Below are 21,847 nucleotides of genomic sequence, written 5' to 3'. Positions count from 1 at the left end.
TCTCAGCAAAGGGGGTGTTTAATAAGGAAATTAACCGACCCTCTCTCCTGTGGTGCTCAGGGCAGGAGACCAGTCTCAGGTGAGCTAGGAGCGCCTCCCACACGTGGGGTGGGAAGACCACGATTGGGAGAGGAACCTGCTTCTCACCGAAGCCACCTCCCCAGTGCAGGGGGCTGTGAGCAAGTCAGGGGCACCCCAGGACCGCTAGCTCCACTTCTTGGTTGACTTTGCCCCTGATTGCTGCCCAAACCCACCAGCTCTGAGCTCCCGGGAGAGGCAGGGAGACGCTGCCGGTGCCCGTGAGTCACGAGTGTAAAGTACGCCCAGGGCCTTGGCAGGCAGGTCTGTGCAAGGGTAAGGTGTCATTAGGTGAGCGCTGAGAAATGCTGCTTTCCAGAGCCTCAGAGATAAAAGATAGGATTCAGGTGCAGCCTTTTCTCTCTCCCACTGAGCTGCAGTGGGAGCTGCAGGGTCCGGGCAGCGACGCGGCGGGGTGGGCGCGTGAGCGTGAGTGCGCACGTGTGCGTGGCCTTCCGGCAGCTGTCCCGGCCCCCCCACCCCCACCCATCGCACCCGGCCCTGCGCCTGGCCGGCTCCCCCGCGCCTGCGAGGCGACCCCCGTACGCCCCGGGTTCAAAGGCCCTGCGCGGCAGCTCCAGCCCCTCCGGGGGGCGGGGAGGCGAGGGGGGTGGTGCGGGAAGCAGAAGAGCCGGAGCCCACAGCCGGCCAGCCCTGCGCCGGGATGGGTAGCGCGCTCTGAAGTTCGAGACCGTCGCAGCCAACTCCTGGCCGCAGCCCGGGACGCAGCCAGCCAGCGGCCGGCCTCGAAGACCCCCTAGCCGGAGGGCGAGGCCCGCCGTGCCCGGCACGAGCGCCCTTTCGCGGCCACAGGCGTCCGTCCTCCGGCCCGGTGCTCCCGCGGCCGGTCGGGGTTCATGGAGCTGCGGCTGTGGTTCCTTTTCGGGCTCGCAGTGACCTCCGCCGCAGGTAAGCGGGCGGGGCGGCGCGCGGCTCCCGGCGCGAGCGCACACAAAAGGACCCCGGGACGGGCGGGGCGGGGCGGGGGCGCGGGGAAGGGGGTACTGCTGGCAGAGGCCTCTGGCCCCGGCTCGCCACCCCTGCAGGCGCCCGGGCGGCGGGCTGGGGGGCAGAAGCTGAGGGCACGGACCCCCCGCGCGCTCGGGAGGTTGCAACCCTCACGCAGGCCGGAGACCCGGGGCCCGGGGCGGACTTTGTCGATATTTCGTGAAGTCGGGAACTTTTCCAAAAGTTTGCAAACGATTCAGAAACTGCAAAATGACTGCAGAGTTTTCCGAAAGTCTGCACAATGCTTGCACGGTTTCAGCGGGCACAGATAGCTTGCGCGCTGCGCGGCGAGAAGAGCTCCCAAGCTTTTCACCAAGTGTGCAGGCAACTTGCAAACTTTTCGGAAACGGCGCGCCTAGCTTTGCACACTTTTCCGAACCTCGGGCGTAGCTTGGAGACTTGACACAAAGTGCCATTAGCTTGCAAACTTGGCAGAAAGTTTGGCTCTCCCCCTCCCCTGGGTTTTGGGGGATGGTGGGTGTCCGGGGCCTGCACCCTCGGCAACTCAGGAGCCCCTCAATCTGCCTTCTTCAGGATTGGTGCGTCGCCCCCAGCCTGGGGACGCTGGCAGGAGCGGCGAGCCCCGGACCCCCTCTGCTGCCAGATCGGAGGGGGACGCGGACGAGACTGTGGCCACAACAGCAGTGCGCGGTCCAAGCCCCAGAAGCCCTGGGCAGGAGGAGGGACCTGGTCGGTTTGGGGAGCAGGCGGCCAAGGGGGACCCTGTGCACCACCGAGCCCGGCGCTGTACATGTTTTACCTACAAGGACAAAGAGTGTGTCTACTATTGCCACCTGGACATCATCTGGATCAACACTCCTGAGTGAGTCAGCCCTGGGGGCGGGGGCTCCTGGGCCAGGCCCCTCTCTTCACACTCCCGGATGACCTGGTCCCATCCCAGCCTGGTCAGCCCAGAGCCCGCCTGGCACAGCCTTCAGCCCTTGTTAGGCTCTCTTGCCTGCCCAGGTCAGGTCTGCAGGTCAAGGATGTGACCCCCATCCCCTCTGAGGGTCTGGCCCAGGAGAAACCCAACCCCAGAGTTTCTGATCCGGTGGAAGGGCGAGCCCTCCCTCTGAGTGAAATGAGCCAGCCAGAGGGATTAGACACCTGAGAAGTCCCTCTGGGAGGGAAGAAGCCCCGAAAGTTATCTCCTGCCCCGGGGGCAAAGTGGGCCTGGCCCCCCTTGCTGACCCTGCCAGGCTCCAAGGAGTTTCAAATTCCTTGAAAGCAGCCTGCTCTCTAGGGAGCACAGGGGTGGGCTTGGCAGGGCCTAGTGGAACCTGCACCGTAGGGGTGAAATTCCATGGGCTTCAGGCTCCTTACCTCCTGGGGGGACAAGCCCACGGGTTCTCCCCAGGCTGGCTTCTCGTGCCCACTGTCACCCCCTGCCCCGGACAGCTCCCTTTGGCCCTTCTGGTCCCTAAGAACTCTCTTACTGCAGGACCGAGACTGAGTTAGTTGTGGGGTGTCCTTGCTGTAAAGCCCACTCTCTACCGAGGCCGTGGGCAGCGACTCAGTTCAGGAACCCCTTCTGCAGAAACATCATCCTGCAAACTGTGAAGAGGGCTTGACCTTGCTCTGGTCACCAGCCTTTGGGCTTTGCCTTCCTGGTCTCTAAAATCTGGGACTTGGACCAGACGTCTCTAGATGTCTCTAGGTATTCTTGGGATCTCTTGGGCGTCCTGCTTGCACCTGACTAGGGATTCTTAGCCTTCCTGGAGCCCTTGGCCTGGAAAGGCAACTTTGCCACTGTGTTTGGAGCCCCTTGATTCGTGTCCTTCAGGGGTTCCTTCATTCCAAGCTATCTAACCTCTGAGCACCCTGGGTGATTTCTCGATGGGCCTCACATACCCACCTTGTTTCACCGACACCTCGAGGATGAAGTGCAAAGGAGGGTGAACCTGGGGGGCCGAATGTGTTTCAAACCAGGTCATGAGCCCTCTAAGTACATCTGGGAGAGGTCTGGAAAGTCACCCTGTTGTCCAGCATGGCAAGCAGGGCTGGCTCCCGCGGGGAGCCTGGACGTGTGCACAGGGTTCCAGCTCAGAAAGACCCTCATGGTGTAAAGTGTATTGTCGCCATCTTGAAATGCTTAATACTTTTTTTTAAAAAAATCGAAGCATAGTTGACTTACAATATCATGTTAGTTTCAGGTGTGCAGCACAGCAGTGGAAATGCTTAATACTCTTTGAAGCAAGGGCTCCATGTTTGCATTTTATCCCAGGTCCCCCAAAATGAAGCTGACCCTGATGGCAGAATTTGCTTGCCGGGCTGTGTCTGATCAGGCTCCTACACATACCGTCAGCCCACAGTAGGGAGGATGGGGCCAGATCATAAAAGTGATGTGTGCTGGGGAGGGACTCCTGGACGGGCTGTCACTGATTGCCTTCTGTTCTCAGCGATCAGGGTCACCTTCTGCTACAGTCCCCATCACGCTGACACTTGTTCTTTCTGATTCTTATCTTCCTGGCATTGTTCTCTGACCAAATTAGCTTCACAGAACCCAGGACTGAGGGCAGCCTTGGTAGGAATCCCAGGCTGTGGGTCTAGAAGGAGAAAGAAGAAAGCTAAGCAAATTTGGGGCAGGGGGGCCTTTGCAGAGGAGAGGAGGGGAGGAAGGAGGGGATATTTGGAGACCACCTTAGTTCTCTGCCTGTCGCCAAGCCCTGAGCACCGGCTGCGGGAAGCGATTGTCGCAAAGCGCTGAGACCTGGTGGAAATCCTGTCTCCCAGTTCTGAGCTGTCGTGTAGGGCCGGAGATGAAACCATGGGTCTTTGGCTTTTTCTAGGACAGCCAACTTGCTAACGTTCCCCTCACAGCTTGATTTACCTCTTCCCCTCTTCCCTGACCCTGATTCATTTTAAACACTAGGGGGAAAGGATTAAATATGGTGTTTGGGAGTTTCTTGAGCTACCCGGGGAGACAAAAAAAATGACAATAGCCAGACTTGAGCATTTTGAAGTCAGACAAGCGACATAACTTTTACACGGAAGATGTTCCTGGACGGTCTTTCTCTGTCTTCCTTTCTTTTCCTCCTTCCCTCTTTCTTTCCTTCCTTCCAGAAATTCTCTGTTGATCTATGGACAGGTCCACTGGCAAACTTTAAAACATCTTGGATAAGATCGCGAAGTGAGGAAATGGGTTTTAGGCAACTTGGACCTTTGGAGAAATGGAAGCATGTGAAGAATGACTGGATTGAGCTAAACGGACAAGGGGAGCGCACACCGAGGACTTTTCCAGCTTCTGCCCCCCACCCCTTAGCTGTCACCCCCTGTTCTTTAGCAGACCCTCTTGCTCTCTTGAAACTTCTCCAGGGTGTGAGTTGCATCCTGTCCCCACCGCTGGCTATGCTGGGAACCCACAGGAGTCTGGAGCCGCGTGCCTAAATAGAGAGTCTTGAACTTTGGGTGATTTTCAGCTTCTGGTGTCTTTCCTTCTACTGCCTTCCGGTCACATGGAGGCAGAGGCAAAAATCTGGCTGTATCTCGGAAGGATGCTTGCAAGGTTGCAGGCATTCTTGGAGAATGGTCGTTTGGGCTGCGTTGAAGGACCCAAAAGCTTCAGGAGGGATGCTGTAGTTACTGTATCTCACGTGGAAAGTGAAGGCTCGAGAGACCAGCTGCTCCCAGAGGTGTTTTCTGAGTATGAGATCCAAGTTCTCTGGTTTCCCCACATCCTTCTGCACACTTGGTTCTTCCAGACCTGAGCTCGAGCAGCACCCAGCACACAGTAGATCTCAGTAAGGCTGGTGACTTCCTGTGAGGCCCTTGTCTTTGTTGTCACTGAGGTTCTGTCTGCGGGTCTTTCTCCCACAGATGAGGCGTGCTGTCCCAGGGTGTGTGGGTGCTGCCAGAGGTCTCACATCCCCATAGACGTGTGCGGGAATGTGGATTTTTCCAGAGCTGTTGCCCATAACTTCCACTGTTTCTTCCAGAAGGTCTGGGACCCCAAAGAGAAACGAACCAAGTGCATCCTGGGCACTGCTCTTCTTGCCCCTGGGGAGGCGGCTGAGATGGCAGCTCACCCACGGGACAGGGGATGCTCGTGGCTCTCCTTGGCCACGTTAGGAAGCCCCGCCCCTAACCTCCCCCCAGCAACCCCACCATTGCCAACAAAAACAAAAACAAAAGTCCACACCAGAGAAAAACACATGCCATCTTATGGCCATGGAAAATTTGCCAAGAATAAGAAAATAAGGGGAGAAGTAGGGACAAGTAGCCCATGTGCTTACATCCCTGTGCACTCGGGGTTGTCTTCCACGAGAATACTTCAAAAACAGGAGTGTCCTATGACATGGTGGGGGATTGTGTCTGTCAGGGTCTCCAGAGAGATGGAACAAATAGGACGTGTGTGTGTAGATATCTATGTGTATATAAACGCAACACACACACACACACACACACACACACACACGAGCTGATGTTGCAGTCGTCACACACACACACACACACACACACACACACACACACACACACACACACGAGCTGATGTTGCAGTCTTCATTCTGAGGCATCCTGGAGGCAGAATTCCCTTCCTGCTCAGGACACCTCACTCCTCTCTGTCCTCTCTTCACCTGATTGGACGAGGCCCACCCACGTTATGAAGGGTGGTCTGCTTTACTCAACGTCCTCTAAAATATACCTCCCTCCCTGGCAACATCTAGACTGGCACTTGGTCACATTTCTGGGTACCATGGCCCAGCCAAGTTGACATAAAAAATTAACCATCACAGAGCTCTCAGTGCTAATGGTACCCCATAGCAGGGCAGTCCCTCCGCACCTGCCACTGCACACCTGGCTATGGAGTGAAACCACTCACTCCCAGATGGCCAGTGGAGTTAGCTGCAGGGCCCCCAACAAGGAACCCTGCTCTGTTTCTCCTGAGAATTGAGGGAAACTGCCATCTGTTAAATCCCTCCAAGGACATAATGAGGGAGGCACTGTGATGCTGTGACAGTGACCATGTTTCCAAACAAAAATCTGAGCCACATGGGCTGACAAGTAGGAATGTGTTTCTGGAAAGAGCAGTGCAGGATGTTTGGCATCATGGCTGTGGTGGAAAGTCTGGGCTCTGTGATCTCGTGGGAAGACTCCAGACCCAGGAGCTCTGCCCTGTGTCCTGGATGTGACTCGCTGCATGGCCTGGGGGTGGTGCCACCCTCTCCCTGTGCCCCTGGGTAAGTTGCAGACATCAGTGTGACTCTAGGATGGTGACCTAACAAGATGATCAACCTGGCCACACTGGCTCAGGAACGACATTTGTTTCCCCAAAGAAGCAGAGTGAAAATAATAACAAAACATTTTAATTGTATTTCAATGTATTCTACCACAAAAAGGCAACAGTTCAACAGACTCATCTTTGCTTCCTGTGTTGTTCAAGAGAAATATGCCAGCACGTTTCTAAGAAGGGACATTTTAAGTTTGAGAACTTCCCAGGGGAACGGATGGATCTGGTTTGCCAGCCTCCCACTGATGCGGGGCCAGCTGCCCACCCACCATGTGATTTCAGAGACCCCAATAACAGTCACGTGACCCGTGAGTCAGGACTGGGAGTATCGCTGCTGGAGATGCAGCTTTTGAGGCAGAAGGATAGTCTTTCTGAGCTTCGTCATGATCGTGTAGACGATGGTGATGATGGTGACAGTGGTCCACACTGATGTTGACCGTGACTTCTATGAGTAAAGATGTGTGAGGATGACATGGGCAAGCGTGAGGGGCATTCTCAGCACAGTGTCTGGACTCCAGCAGACACTCAGCACCTCAAAGACGTGACCACGCAGATAACTGTACAGCCCCTGGGGCTGCATAACCCTTCCTGCCGCCCACCTGCCGTATCCCAGTCTGTGACTGGAGAAGCCGGTGACTAGGAAGCTCCAGTCCTGCTGAGGTAGGCTTCCTTGGACCCTCCAACTGGTCTTGCGCTGCTTCCTGCAGTAACACTAAGGAGTCTGCCCCCGGGGTACCTCAGGTTTTCCCTACTCTATGGCCCTTGGTGCACTGCTATTAGTATTGGATTTGCATAAGGTTTACAGACCCTGGAAAAAGGTGTGTTTGGATGACTGCTGATAAGTAGCTTGATAAGCGCTCTGGTGGCCAAAGGTTGTTACAGGCTTGATGAGATTTGGTCCTGCCCTTTCTGCCCCTCCTTTCTTGCTTGAGTCCTACTTACCTTGGTAAATAATTAGAATTTGGGGGAGCAGGGCATGGTGTTCTCTGAAGGCACTGCCCTGGACTCCCTCTGCTAAATGGGGAGGTGGGTACAGTTGAAGCAGGGGAGAGGGAGGGGGTCTGGCATTTCAGGATAATTCGAATGATCTGTTTAGAACTTTTTTGTTAAACGATGAAATCTTAGTAAGGGTGAGTCCAGCAGAATAGACACAATGCTTTGCAGTCATTTCCCAGGCACCCAGCACCGCCGGGGACCTGAGTGTGGGCCACTAGGAAGGGATCCCAGGAAATAACTACGGAATCTGTTTACAAAAATGATAAATAAATAAGGACACATAAGAAAAGACTGTATCAGCCAGACTGAAAGTGATCTTGAACTCAGGGCTCTGACTGATCATGTTTTTACGCCCTGAGTTGTTTCCCTCCCATGTAACCATCTCCCCCTTGGAAATCTAGTAGACGTTTACATCCCGATTTTGAGTTTGAGTAGCAGTAGCTCAGAACATTTCACGGCAAGATGCGTCTTTCAAATTTGAGGGCCTCGGGGCTAAATTTCAGAGTTTGTGGGCAAGGTCGGCTCACACAAGGTGACCTTCCGGTTGGGTTCACTTGGACTGAAAGTCCCCTTTTCTACCCCAGAGTGGCTGTGAGGAGGTGAGATATCCAGGGACAAAGATGGGTTCGTTGAAACGCAGCTGATCCTGACTGGATGAGAAAGAGGCTTGAGGCTGGAAGGCAGGTCGTGACCCTGCATGACCCTGGAGGGAGAATTTAGATTTCTGCTAGATGAAAGGGGCATTGCAGCTAGGAACTTGGCCTTAAATGTGAAGGCAGATGGAAGGCTCTGACATCTCTGGTGCGGTATATTCCTGCAAGAATTTAAAACAAAGGAAGCTGGGGAGCAAACATTGCTTTCATTAAGGGGGTCCCACGGCTGGGTCGGAGCTCACAGGGCTTTGTAACGCCAGCTCTTCATCCCGCTCTGGATTGGCAGCATCTCAGCACGTCCAGTGGGGCTGCCTGGGGCCCCTTTCCTAGCTCCAGGTAACCCCGTGTCACTGACGCTCAGCTTTGGAGCACATAACAAATAGATCAACTGTTTAAGAGGGAAATGACCCCATCTCATTCTAAGTCATGTTTCGGTGGAAACAGAGACCTACTTAAAATGGGACACACGGGCTTCCCTGGTGGCGCAGTGGTTGGGAGTCCGCCTGCTGATGCAGGGGACACGGGTTCGTGCCCTGGTCCGGGAAGATCCCACATGCCGCGGAGCGGCTGGGCCCATGAGCCATGGCCGCTGAGCCTGCGCGTCCGGAGCCTGTGCTCCGCAACGGGAGAGGCCACAACGGTGAGAGGCCCGCGTACCGCAAAAAGAGGAAAAAAAAATAAAGGGACACGCGTGTGCACGCGCGCGCACACACACACACACTTTCCCCCTATTTGGGATAGGAGCCAATTGTATTTGGAAGGAAAATAAATCTGGGCAATGGCCACCATGTAGGTAAGCTGCAGGTCCAGACACAGTTCAGGGGGTTTCTAAAGTCCTGCTTCCCGGCCAGGTCTCCCAGGAATGGACAGCAGGATAGGGCATCCCCTGGCCTTTCTCATCTGTCCCAGCTCAGAATCTCAGGAGAGCCAAGAGCTTTGGGAGAACTTGGCAATGTTCAGAGCCGTGGAGGCACAGGTCTTCTCTTCTTTTATAGCCTCTCAGGGCTGACTTAGCAGGAGGCCTTAATAAACAGTAACGCTCGACCAGGGCAGCCAGCGAACCCTGTGCCCGGCCCAGTAATTTAAAAAATAGAAACAGATTCATGCATCCATGAGAAAGCCTCAGAGGCTGATGTGGCCGACGTGTTGTGATCCTTTCTTGCTCAGTGATGGCACGAACAGCCCAGAACTTGGGGAGTGGCCAACAGCTTTGCCAAAAGTCAGAAGCAAGTTGGCAAGAGAGCAGAGGTGTCTGTAGCTTTTCTGGGTTTTTCTAAATCTGATTTCCGTGGGTTTCTTGCAAGGTGGAGAATAGGGTAAGGCTCATGACCCACTCTTTCAAATGCAAACTTGGAGATGTCAAAAAGTAAAATAAAACTGAATGCGATATTTTTAAAAAGTCAAAATTAGTGCAAAAATCACTAGTCATAATCAACCAAATATCGACTTTTTTTTTGTTTTTTTGCGGTACGCGGGCCTCTCACTGCTGTGGCCTCTCCCGTTGCGGAGCACAGGCTCCGGACGCGCAGGCTCAGTGACCATGGCTCACGGGCCCAGCCTCTCCGCGGCATGTGGGATCTTCCCGGACTGGGGCACGAGCCCGTGTCCCCTGCATCGGCAGGCGGACTCTCAACCGCTGCGCCACCAGGGAAGCCCAAATATCGACATTTTTAATAAAGACAGGATCTGACCCTGTGCTTGGTTCTTGTTTGGGGATAAAGCCTGTCTCTCTAGAGGGACTCAAGTCTTCTTAGTTTGAGGTAAGCAATCAAGTGATCAGAGCTGCCACAAGGATGCAAACAATTAGATTAGGAAGAAAATGAGTGTCTTTATTTTGGTTGCCATGGCGAGCATGTCTTCATTCAGTAGGATTTTTCCGTCCATAAGATGAAGTCTCCTGAAAATTAGCAACGGTGTCTTCTCTTGCTTTCTGTGGGTTATTTAAAGGGATGTGTGATGGTGTCTATTTTTTTTAATCCCTGTACAAATATCCCCATTCTTAAAAAAAATACCTGCTCCTTGTTTTACCCCTTCTGTTTCCACTGCTGGGAACTATTTTGAACCACATCTGTCTGCAGCTTTGCATAAAGTTATAATGAGGCCATGCCAGACAGACGTGGATTGCTCATGCCTACATTCGACCTGGAATTCGTTAGGGTCACTGGGGACTGGGGAGAGAAACTCTAGCCTAACTCATATGGACGCATTTGGGTTGTACCAGATGGAGGGGAAACCAGCTAATCTGTTGGATTCCATAGATGGCTTCATTCTCCAAATATTGCAGGCGTTTGTTGCCCTAACTTTTTTTTTTTTAAGCTGTCACTCTTGGAAATCCCACCCCACACACCAAACACAGAAGGATTTTTCTGCTGTTCTCCCTAGCTTTGACCACTGGTCAAATATCCTTCATTCAGAGCCTCTGTGTCTGCATTAGGGGAGGAGGATGCCGTGTCCAGGGAGCTGATGGGATGATACAGCCTGTGGCTTTGGGGTGACTTTTTTTTTTTTTTTTTTTTTTTTGCGGTACGCAGGCCTCTCTCTGTTGTGGCCTCTCCCATTGCGGAGCACAGGCTCCGGATGCACAGGCTCAGCGGCCATGGCTCACGGGCCCAGCTGCTCCGCGGCATGTGGGATCTTCCCAGACCGGGGCACGAACCCGTGTCCCCTGCATCGGCAGACGGACTCTCAACCACTGCGCCACCAGGGAAGCCCTGGGGTGATTTTTAAGCTCGGTTATGTGGCAGTAGGACATAGGAGAGTCCTCCTCTTTGGGCCAAAGCTTTCTACATACAGTTGGTGAGATTCTAAATACAGTTGGTGAGATCGAAATACAGTTGGTGAGATTCTAAATACAGTTGGTGAGATCCTACTCTTTGGGCCAAAGCTTTCTAAATACAGTTGGTGAGATCGAAATACAGTTGGTGAGATTCTAAATACAGTTGGTGAGATCCTACTCTTTGGGCCAAAGCTTTCTAAATACAGTTGGTGAGATCCTGGGAATCTCTCCGCTTGGGTGGAGTAGAGACCCCACATTTCATTGTGGTTTAATTGCTGGAGAGAAGGGCTGGGCCCTGCTCTAGGATTTGTGCTGTTCGGAGATGCTCAAGTAACAGTGAGGGCATTCGGGAATCTCTTGATGGAATTTGGAGCTGGACGGACCTTCCGGAGAGCCAGTCATTTCATTTCTCAACCCCAGAGAGAAGCCACTCACCTAGGGCCTCTCAGGGAGCTAGTCTTCAATTTGGGCCAGAAACCTGGGTCTGTCTGCCGAGGGAAGCCTCTGGTTTTGTCTCTGAGGCCTCATCCATCTGGGCAGCCTGGTTTCTTCCTCATGTGTCTGTGGAAGTTACTATCAAGACATGGTTCTTCCATTTCTAGAGATCTAGAGACCATATTCTCTCTAGAAGAACCTCAAAGAGGGGCCGATTGAGGACAACGATAGTGAAATCCGGTGACTCAGCTAGGAATTCTGTACATTTGGCAGACTGGGCATGGCCTAGAAGAAATGGCCAATTGAGACCTCCTTCCCTCCCTCCTTTCTTTACGTAGCAGACCTTTGTTATTGAGATGTTGAGGTATTATTGGGCACCTGCTCTGAGCCAGGTACTGCCTGGGCTGCCCTGGGTGCCGAGGTGAACAGGCAGAGACCAGCTGTTACCAACCCCAGGGGACAAGAAGGAAGCCACACCTGCAGCACAGGTGAGGAACGCCCCCATTCCTTGGGTCCGATTGATGGAGAGTCAATGTTCTCTTTGAAAATGTATGTAATTCTGGTAAAACTCCCCAACAACCAAGTCCTGCATAAATTCAAAAGTCGTGGGTTGTTTTTTGGGGGGGTGGGGTGGGGGGAATGTCTTAAAAAAATCTCCAACCCTCAGCACATCGCTCACTCTTTTGATATTTCTAAATGCTCTGGGGTTATTGGCTATTTCTGAGGCTGCAGGATTTTCTCCATTGCCAGGTGGTGGAGGAACAATTTGCCTTGGGATCCTCCCACTTAGAGATGCAGGGATTTTCTGCAGAAGTAAAGCTACAAATTGCCAGTTCACTTGATGTTGTTTGTGAGCATGAAGTTTGTGTCGTATTCTTTAGAACCAGAAAGTGTGTGTGTGTGTTTATGCTTGCCTGACGAGATCAATGAGGAGATATATTTTGGCTATTTTCTTTCCTGGAGATTGGAAAGGCACCCAGTGGTTGTCTGCCACAAGGCCTGTCCCAAGCAGACTTTCGCAGGCGTTTGGTGAGTGGACAAGGAGTCAAGTCACTGGAGGGTAAGCCTTGTGAGGTGGTCAGCCAAGTATCTGGGGGCTGGGCTCTGAGCATCATGGGGTCTTGTGCTTGCTTCCACCTGCCCAAAGGACAGTGTGATCCAAACCAAACATTTCACAGTGGGCATACCTGGGAAGAAAGGATTCCAGCCAGCTTCGTTGGCTGGGTTTCGTCCTGATTCGGAACATATTCTTTTGTGTTTGTTTCGATGAAGAAAATCTCTACTTGTCCTTGTCAGCTGCAGAGACTCCGGGTCTTTCTATGAAACCCAAGAGATCATGGTTGCATCCATCTGGAGAAAGTGAGTTCCAGAGTCAGCTAGAGGTCACTGGTCGCAAGCAACAGAAACCTAGTGTTGCTAACACAGCATAGGAGTTTACTGGGAGGACACAGCGTGGCCCACAAACTGGGAGGGAGGGAGAAGCAGCACCAGGCTTAGAAAGGAGAGGTACCAAGACAGGACCGGGGGTCCCAGTGGGGGCACAGTCGAACAGACAAGGCAGGATGGAGCCACCTGGCAAGTAGCAGCTTCAGAGTATTTTCTGACCTTGAATTGCTTTGCTCAGGTGTCTTGGGAGGGAGAGGGTGTGATGGGCCAGCTTGGGTCACCTGTTGAGTCCTGAGGCAGGGGAAGGTGATTCCCCAGGGGAAAGATAAGAGATTGGATTCCAGGAGAGAAAAACAGCCAGCGTTGATCCCAGGCTCTAGAGAATTGTGGGCTTTTAAGTCCTTCGAGAGGGGTATTCCTGTCTCTGAGCTGGTGTTTCCCTCTTGCCTCTATGTCTTTGTGCAAAATGGCAGTGGGGGGGTTGGTCCACTAGATGCTTGTGGAAGTGAATGGATGCTTTTATAGGCCTTTGAATATTCAGCCACTTCCTGTAGTTACTTCATCCTGTCTTACTCTTAAACAGAGTTCTTAGCTAGCAGTTTTTTCTGGCTAAGGTTACAAAGACAGTCAGTGAAGTTGATCCACACTTTCTTCCTTGCCCAAGAAGATATTTTGAAGCTTGAGAGAACAAGTGAGTGGTGTCTTCTAAGGAAGGAATTTAATAAAATCTGAAATCAAGCCCTAGTTAGAAAGCATGTTGGAGTCTCGAAGTTGATTCTCTGGGGAGTGGTGGGGGGCAGTATCTAATGACTGCTGGTGCCTGGCAGCTGGGGCTGCTACCCCTGCCTGTCTGCCTACCCCTGGGAAACAGTTGTTCCCCTTCCTCTCGGCTGCAGGACTGGTCATCAGAGTCGTGCCTTCTGTACAGTGTGTCCCAAAGGCAATCCTGTCCTTGCTTTCCCTTTCAGAAGGAAAAATGTGAACCAGAGAAGACAGAGCATCAACTTGATGTTCTGACCGTGAAGTGAAAATATTCTGTTTGCTGGGGAGACACTCCCGAGAACCTAGGCTTTTTGAATTGATAATGACAGCACCTTTATTTGTAAAAATAGTAGCAGGCGCTAATTTTGTCACCGTGTCACCGTGACCTGTCTGGCTTTGCTTCATGGGACAAGCCAGTAGAGCAGGGCTTGTAAACTTAGATGCCCCTGAGGGCTAGACAGGTGAGAGAAGCAAGCAAAGGAGGACAGATACAGGGACTGGGGCCAAATAGAGAGCTTGAGCCAGGCTCTGACGGTATCACTCAGCTGCAGACACCTGCTGCCATGTTGGAGTGTGGGGTTGGCGTGAGTACAACTTCCAGTTGTACAAGAGAAGCTGGAAATTGGGATGTTTATATGAAATTCTCAGATTAAAGAAAAACCACCCTCTTTTGATCGGATGAAGCCCACAAAAACGCCAATTTGCTAACCCCTGTACTAGGTTAAAACTGTGTGTGTACAGGGCCACTGGTCTGTCTCATTCATGGATGTTCACCCAGGGTCTAGTCCAGGACCCATACATTGAAAACCACTCCACAAATATTTGTTGAGTGCTATTCAGTGTTGGGGGGGAGGATATTGAAAACTGGGTTTTCAAGGACAATTTGATAAACTTTCCTGAGAATTTAGAATTTGGCCAGTGAAGCTCCTTTTGCTGCTTCTGGCTGACCCTTGTGAATATCTGTTTCCCTCCTTTCACTTAAGGGACTGAAGCCAATTTTCTGATCAGAGAGATGGAGATGGTTGATTCATTTAGGAAAAGGCAACACTGAACTTAAAAACAAATTCGTAAAGGAAACATTCAACTTTCCTTATTTAAAAACTTCTTGTAGAAAGAAAGAAAGTTCTTCCAGTGTGATGATGCAGATGAACAATGAATACAGGAGATTTGGAAGTTTAGTATTTAACATTTACATGTGACATATGGGAGAAAATGTTAAATGGTAAATAGGACTCTGGCACCACCATCACTGATCAAATAATGAATGTTCTGACCACATACGCTGAGGACAATTTATTATACAAATACACACAATGCTAGACGTTGCCTATGTGAATGTTTTGGGGTGTTTTGTCTAAGAGCACTCGGACTCATCTTCTCAGCTGCTTCTCTTTTGTTTGGAGCTCTGTGTTATAACTGGGACGTTAACAGGTGGAAGAGATGACTACTTTTACAAAGAATTGTGTTCTCTAAGCCCCACTGTAAAACACAGGCTAAACCACAGGTCAGATGGTGTGCTGGTCAAAGTTCTCAGCCGATTTAACTTCATTTTCCTGGTTCCATCATTAGGTCCTTCCAATTCACCGTTCAAGAAACATTCAAGAAATGATAAAGGCACCAAAACAATTAAAACATGAGTGCTTATTGGGCAGACAGTGTAGAATGATGGACCAGCCAAAAGGAAGCCTGGCAAAGAATGGCATCGCTGTGCCATGCGACACTCTGGTTCCTTCTTACCTGTCTTTATTACTTAGGCACACATCTCAAACACAGGCCTGGTAGATGGGGTTTTTCTGCTTGATACAACTCACTTGAATTCCCAGACCAAAAAAGCAACAACAGCAGCCACATTAATTCACCACTAGGAGCTCTTTGCTAAGCATTTTTCATGCAGTGCAGTGTATCATTTAGTCCGTCTGACAACCCTTTCATAGATCAGGAAACTGTGGAGCGGGTGGAGTGCTCATCATGTAAGTGCTTTACAACATAATAATGGGATCATCAGGTAACCTTTCTCTGTGCTCTGTGTACCTTGCACATACCTGGGCGTATTGGCTTGTCCGGTTTCCTTTATTACCTGTACTGTTTTCATACACCAGTAGCATGTGAACTTCTTAAGGCCTTTCTGCATCCTCATCACACTTAGACTTATACCAGGAAGATACAGGCAGACCTTGAAAATACTGTGGATTTGAAATGCAGACAGCAGAGCAGCAGTGAGGAGGAAGCGAGAACCCAAGTATCTCATGGGCCCCACACGGAGCTCAGGACCCCCAAAGAGGCAGCGGCAGGAGCGCATGGTGTACACCAAAGAGCAACTGGACGTGCTCAAGGAATACTTCCAGAAGAATGAGTACCCCGGCTACCAGGCCCGCCTGCGCCTGGCGACCAGGCTCAGCCTAGAGGAGCACAAACTGCAGGTGTGGTTCAAGAACCGCCGGGCCCAGTGCTCCTGGCTGCAGCGACTGGCCAAGGGCCGAGGCCAGAGGGCCCGCGATGCTCCCACGGACCCCGGCGCCCCGGGCCCTGCGCCTGCTCCTGTCATTGCCGCTGCCACCGCAGTTGCCGGCCCCGCATTCCCAGACGGCCCGGGATTCTGCAGGCCCCCTCTGCCCAGCCCCGCGGGGATGCTCCCAGCGCCAGAGCCCAGCATCTCCAGCCACGGCCCTGCCATGTGGGCCCCGGCACAAGGCGCCCAGGCGCCCGTCCAGGCTGCTTCAGCCCCGGCCCCGGCCCCAGTCTGGCCTCTGGACTCCTACGCCCCCAACTTTGGCCCAGATCCTTTTCCAATTCCAGTGATATTCTCACGCCAAGACCCTTCCTTCCCGATGTCTGAGTACCAAACAGAAGAGAGCTTCGTGGATGAGAACGACTTAGGCCCCGGCCGGTTACTGAATCTATAGGGTCATCTGTCCCTGCAAAGTCCTGCAGACCCCGCGAGGCCAGAGAGAACTAATGCATTATGGGCGCAGATGCAGGAAGTGGTGGCCGCTTGTCTTCACAGCTGGTTACTCTCAGCCACTTGTCCGCACCTCCCTTGATCCAGCCTGGGGAGGGGGCATTTTTGTGTCACTGTGAGGCCATCAAGGGTCGCGCAGCTCTGAATGTCCCCCTCCCAGTTAGTATTTGGGGAACACGTGGGCATTTCTGTCAGTGCCTAAGTCAGAGGTGGAATTACGTTAGCAGTGTACATTTCGCTTTCGTGGATGCTCCCAAGAACTTTCTATTGGACCTTCACCAGCCTCACAGTGAATTTAATTAAAATTGTGTTAAATCTTTAAAAAAAAAAAAAAAATACGTTCCAGACAGCCTCAACAAAGTGAAAAAGCAAGTCACACGAATTTTTTTGGTTTCTAATGCATATTAAAGTTACGTTTACGCTATACTGCAGTCTATTAGGTATGCAATAGCGTTATGCCTAAAAAATGTATATCCCTTAAAAAATACTTTATTGCTAAAAAATGCTAATCATCTGACAATGCAGGGTTGCCACAAAGCTTCAATTTGTAAAATCCATAATATCTGTGAAGCGCAATAAAATGAGGTATGCCCAGATATAGTGGATGCTTGGCAAGTGTTGGAAATTCTTTGTAATGAATTTTGTGGTTGTTGAATGTTTTAGGTTGGAGAGAATCCAGTCTTATTGGACTAGTTTATCTCACAATCAACAACCAGTTGCTTAATTAAGAGTCTTCATTTGCTCAGCCTTGTGCTGGGTCCACAGCAGGTGCAAAAGAAGTAGCCCTTTCTTGTACTCTTGAGGAGCTGGTATCCACTCTTAGACCTAAAGACACCTAGGGGCTTCCCTGGTGGCACGCAGTGGTTAAGAATCTGCCTGCCAATGCAGGGGACATGGGTTCAAGCCCTGGTCTGGGAAGACCCCACATGCCGCAGAGCAATTAAGCCCGTTGTGCCACAACTACCGAGCCTGCGCTCTAGAGCTCGCTAGCCACAACTACTGAAGCCCGCACGCCTAGAGCCCATGCTCTGCAATAGGAGAAACCAACGCAACGAGAAGCCTGCACATCTCAACAAAGAGTAGCCCCCACTCGCCACACCTAGAGAAAGCCTGCACGCGGCAATGAAGACCCAACGCGGCCAAAAATAAATAAATAAATCAATTAATTAAAAAAAATACATATATATAGAAAAAAGAAAGACACCTGCCCTGGCCCTATGGCGTAGAGGGTGCCTCTGACCTTCCTCTGGCCATATCTCCCACCCCATTGCAAGGAGTCTATGAGACTGAAATCCATATACCCCTTCTGCTAGACCATGTTCCACGTATTCACGATCCTGGAATCCCTCTACTCGGATGTCCCTGAGCCCACTTCCAGGGTCTGATACCCACGGACAGAACAGGGCTCCAGCACGTCTCCCAAGGCCTACAGGGTGGTCAAGGGACAGCTGCTTGTGGGATGGGGGGGGTAGATGGAGCTTGGGCTGCATGTGGGATGGAACAGGATGGAAGGTAATGTACCTTATGCTGCCATGTTCCAACATGGAACTCCAAGGAGCCCCAGAATCCTAAAATCAAGCTCCAACTTCCAAGGTGTTTTGAAACTGAACTCTCTTATTTAAGCACTTACCAGATTGATTTAAAAACCTTTAAGTTTTTGACCTATGGGAGGTGGGCCTTCACTGGAGCTGGAACTCTTGATGGGGGGTGGGCCTTCTGTGGTCTGCACCATCTCTTAAGTCCTCTGGTTCATAGGTTTCGTCATCCCCTACCGGCTTCCAGGTCAGCCAGCGGAGTGCACACCTTGAACACCTGGGGCTTGGAGCAGGGGTTTCTTGCCTCCATAAGCATTCTTGGAAAGTTACAAGGGCTCATTTGCATACTAGCTCCTCCCACGAGGCTGCTGGGAAAGTGCTTAGCGGTTCTTTATCATCAAATACCACGTCGCCTTGTTTCCTCACTAAAAGCACTTCATGCATTTGGAAAGTTGAGTGGCTCTGCGCACACAAATGCCTAATCCACTGACAGCGATTTCAAAATTGCAGGTCTTGCTGTTGATGGGAAAATGGGAGCCTTGGTTGTTATTCCTTGTGTGTAATTTTCACCAAGAAATGGGGGTGTGGGTTTAATGTCAACACCTAGAGATTTAATGTGGCCCTATTACTGGAAATCTATACCTTTAGCCAAATCCTGCCTCACCACAATGTCTGTATTGTTTTGCAACCTCACCCTCACCCCTATTTCCCATTCCTGAGAGAAGATGGGGTTTTAGCCAAGATTCAGCTCAGAAGGGGACTGGCCCCTGCTTGCTTTCTCCATCCTGTGAGCACAGACTGCTCAGTACTGGGTCTGCTTGGATCCAGGGAAGCCGCTCCCAGGCCATTTCTCAACTCACGTGGGTGGGAGGGAGTGGGGAGAGGGGAAAAGAGAAAGAGGGTGGGGTTTTGGGGTTATGTTCTTAGCTCCAGTCTCCTGCCCAGCAGGGAGCAGGTTCGTTCCAAGCATCGGGTCACGATGGGGCACCCCCCCACTTTGCCCTCACCATCCCAGAAAGGCTCCATGGCATGTGTTTCAAATTAAAGGAAATTCAATTTGATGCTATTTTGAAAATGCACAGAGAATGTCAGAACCCCCTTTGAGGTGGATGATTGGTGATACTCCATGGGGCTCACAGAAACCAAGGTGGTTGATCTTGGGGACTAGCAGGAAAACCAAGACTTATTGGAAAAGTAACTTTTGGCCACATGTGTTTCCTCTAGTTATTAGTAATCTGTCCCCCAAATCCTGTTCAGTAGTGCTAATGAATTAAGCATATGCTTTTAACTTTTTCCCACTGAATTGCCTGGCAGTGTCCTCCCATCCCTGGAGAGCAATGGTTTGGATGGACACGAGCATAAGAAAGACATGTAAACATTTATTGTTTCAAATGACACCATCACCCTCATCCCAGCTCCAACCGTAAATGAAATGGGTAAACAGTTATATAAGAAGACTTTTCCCAAGGTCAGTTCTGTCCTCGGCTGAATCTCACAGGGCACAGAGGGTTCCCCTGACGTTTGTGGCTTTGAGGAAGCCGTGTTCAGGGGCCAGGATATGTCTCTAACGGCCGTAATTGGATTTGTCCTATTCCAGTTAGTGCAGACTATAAACATGATGTGCACACAGAAGAAATTCGGTGGCCAGCAGGGCAGGAGCCAGGGCCGGCCTTGGGCTGTGGGTTTGGAAGGCGTCTTACTGGTCTGGATGGCGAGGCTCAGGTGCCACTGGCTCAGGATGAAGGCTGGGATCAGCGTTCGGGTCAGCGGGAATGTCCATGTCAGGGGTTTGAGTGCTGGAAGGAAAACCAGAACTGCCCTGGAAGGACCCTGGCTGGGAGGCGTGCTGGCCACGGTTGGGTCTTGAAAAGATTAAAAATGCATCCACCCGGCGTCTGCTTGCTCCCTCCGCAAGAGGGCTGGCTGCTGGGAGGACGTAGAGAGGCCATCGTCCGTCTCCCCCAGGGCCTCCCCATCTTCCCAGCCCGGCTGCCCCAGCCCACTGCCTGGGGAGTAGGGGGTAGCGGGGATGCAGGATTCACTCCAGAGTCTTCCCAAGGCCCGCGGTGCAGGGGAGGGTGTGGACCCCAGTTCCTGGGACAGGACTGCACCACCTGCCTCATTCATACCCAGGCCCACCATCTCGTACGCCCTCACCAGCTCCATGCGCACAGAGGCTGGGGCGGTTCGTCCAGACATGGCCCTGACCTTTCTCTGTCCTTTGCAGACGGACCGTGCCCTATGGGCTGTCCAACTACAGAGGCAGCTTCCGGGGCAGGAGGTCGGCCGGGACCTTTCCGTGGAGCTCACAGCCGTTGAAGCGGACGCCGCGCTGCGCCTGTGCGGAGAGTGAGGACGCCGCCTGTGTGCATTTCTGCACCTGGACCCCGGCTGCCCGTGGGTACGAGCCCCCTCCCTGGCTTTCTGCATTTCCAGAGATCGGTTGCCCTGGGCCATGTGGGTGCAGTGGGACTCTGCCTGTTCCGCCCGATGCGGTCCTGCAGGCGGGGGGGAGGGGTGCGCGGGCTGCGCGCAGAGGGTGCAGCAGCCCCGTCCCTTCACTGCCTTTCAAAACAAGGTCTGCAACGTGGCCACGGCCAGGTCTGGTCTCCAGACGTATTTCTTCTGGACTGCACAGCAATTTGCCAAAATTTGAATAAGTTGCCAACACTTTAAAATTGCAGAATCACCCCCCTCCTCGACAAATGCATATTTTAAGCTTCTCCAAAAATAGCAAATGGGTCCATCTGGTCTCACCAGCCAACATCCCCTCTTGGCCGGATAGGCTGGAACCAAATGAGGGCCACTCAGGTTCGAGTGGGACGTGCAGTGTCCATTCACCTGTGTCACTCATCTTCTTACTTGATGGCCCCCCAGGCCCCCCGAGTTTGAGACCCTGTAGTCTAACTGCTGGAGAGAAGCTTGTGAGTCAATGTGGACTTGAATAAATAAGCAGACCCTAGGTTCGACCCGTGGTAGCCACTTAAGCTGGTTTTCACTACTTATGCTCCTTGCTCCTCTTTTTCTTTACTTTGGGCCAAGACCCATCAACCCCGCCAGGCAGAGCTGCCTTGTAAAGCCTCTTCCAAGAGCCATCGCTGGTGGGATGGGACCTCCAGGTGCTTCCTGAGCAAGTAAAACGCACAAGCAGGGGGGCTTTCTATGCGGCAGGTGCTGTGGTAGCCAGGGGCCCAGGATCTGCTGTCCAGAAACCCCAGCGCCAACCACATTTTTCTTCCTGGCTCCTTAACATCTGATGAATAACTGAGTAGTGTGGGTGGAGGCTGGACTCAGGTAGGAATCCGCCCACCATGTGCTCAGCCTTCAGAAACGGTGCCTGAGATGCGGACCTGGGGGACCGCGCTCATGTTAGTGGGAAGAGGAAATCATCCCTAACTGGATGCTGAAGAACCAGCCATGTGGAAATGTGGGTTGATTCATTCAAACCAGCTCTCTCCCCACAGGAATTCAAGGACGGCACAAACACCTGACAAAGAAGCAGGAAAGCAGGCCAGCGGTGCTGCCAGGGGCGTGTGTCGGAGGAGGTGAAGCTGCTTTCTGAGTTGCTGCCCTATGGGGGGCACAGGGGACGTGTGGGGCACATCTGGTCTGTGCGGGCGGCCAGCGGGACACCGCGTGTGGTGGGCATCCATGGGCAATGGTGCTTTTGGTAGATCACCCCCGGGGACAGAACAGCCTAAAGCTGTGGACAGCCTGCCCTGCGTCTTAGGAGCTGAGTCCTGAGCTCCCTGTAGCTTTTGAGCAGTGATGTCCAGCCCTGGATTTCACCAGGTCTGGACAAATCTCACCGATCACTGCTTCCCAGAGCCCCTGAGGCTCATCTGTCAGTGCCCATGTTGCCCCCCTGCTCCCATAACAACTGGTGATCTCTACAAAAAGAATCATTTCTTCTTTTCAGCAGCTGATTCTGGAGAGAGGTGAATTAGAGCAGCTGGGCACCAGGCCCTCCGAGTCCGCCAGTTCATTTTAGGAATTTTTTTTTAACCCACTTGTCTTTTTTGTATGATCCTG

The 21,847-nt window shown here is 52.1% G+C and overlaps 1 protein-coding gene across 1 annotated transcript; it reads left to right on the top strand.

Moving 5' to 3' along the window:
- Nucleotides 1–559: 559 nt before the first annotated feature.
- Nucleotides 560–21,364, top strand: EDN3 (endothelin 3; the record flags this gene model as incomplete). The annotated part of the gene is made up of 4 exons (XM_081256494.1): nt 560–987; nt 1,621–1,909; nt 20,043–20,216; nt 21,280–21,364. The coding sequence occupies exons 1-4, from the start codon at nt 936–938 to the stop codon at nt 21,362–21,364; spliced, it is 600 nt and encodes a 199-aa protein (XP_081112620.1). The 5' UTR covers nt 560–935.
- Nucleotides 21,365–21,847: the final 483 nt, after the last annotated feature.

This window comes from Mesoplodon bidens, assembly GCF_964165515.1.
Source record: "Mesoplodon bidens genome assembly, chromosome: 15".
NCBI lineage: Eukaryota > Metazoa > Chordata > Mammalia > Artiodactyla > Ziphiidae > Mesoplodon > Mesoplodon bidens.
Note: the sequence above shows the minus strand (reverse complement) of the source record. Positions and strands in the feature narration are given on the sequence as shown.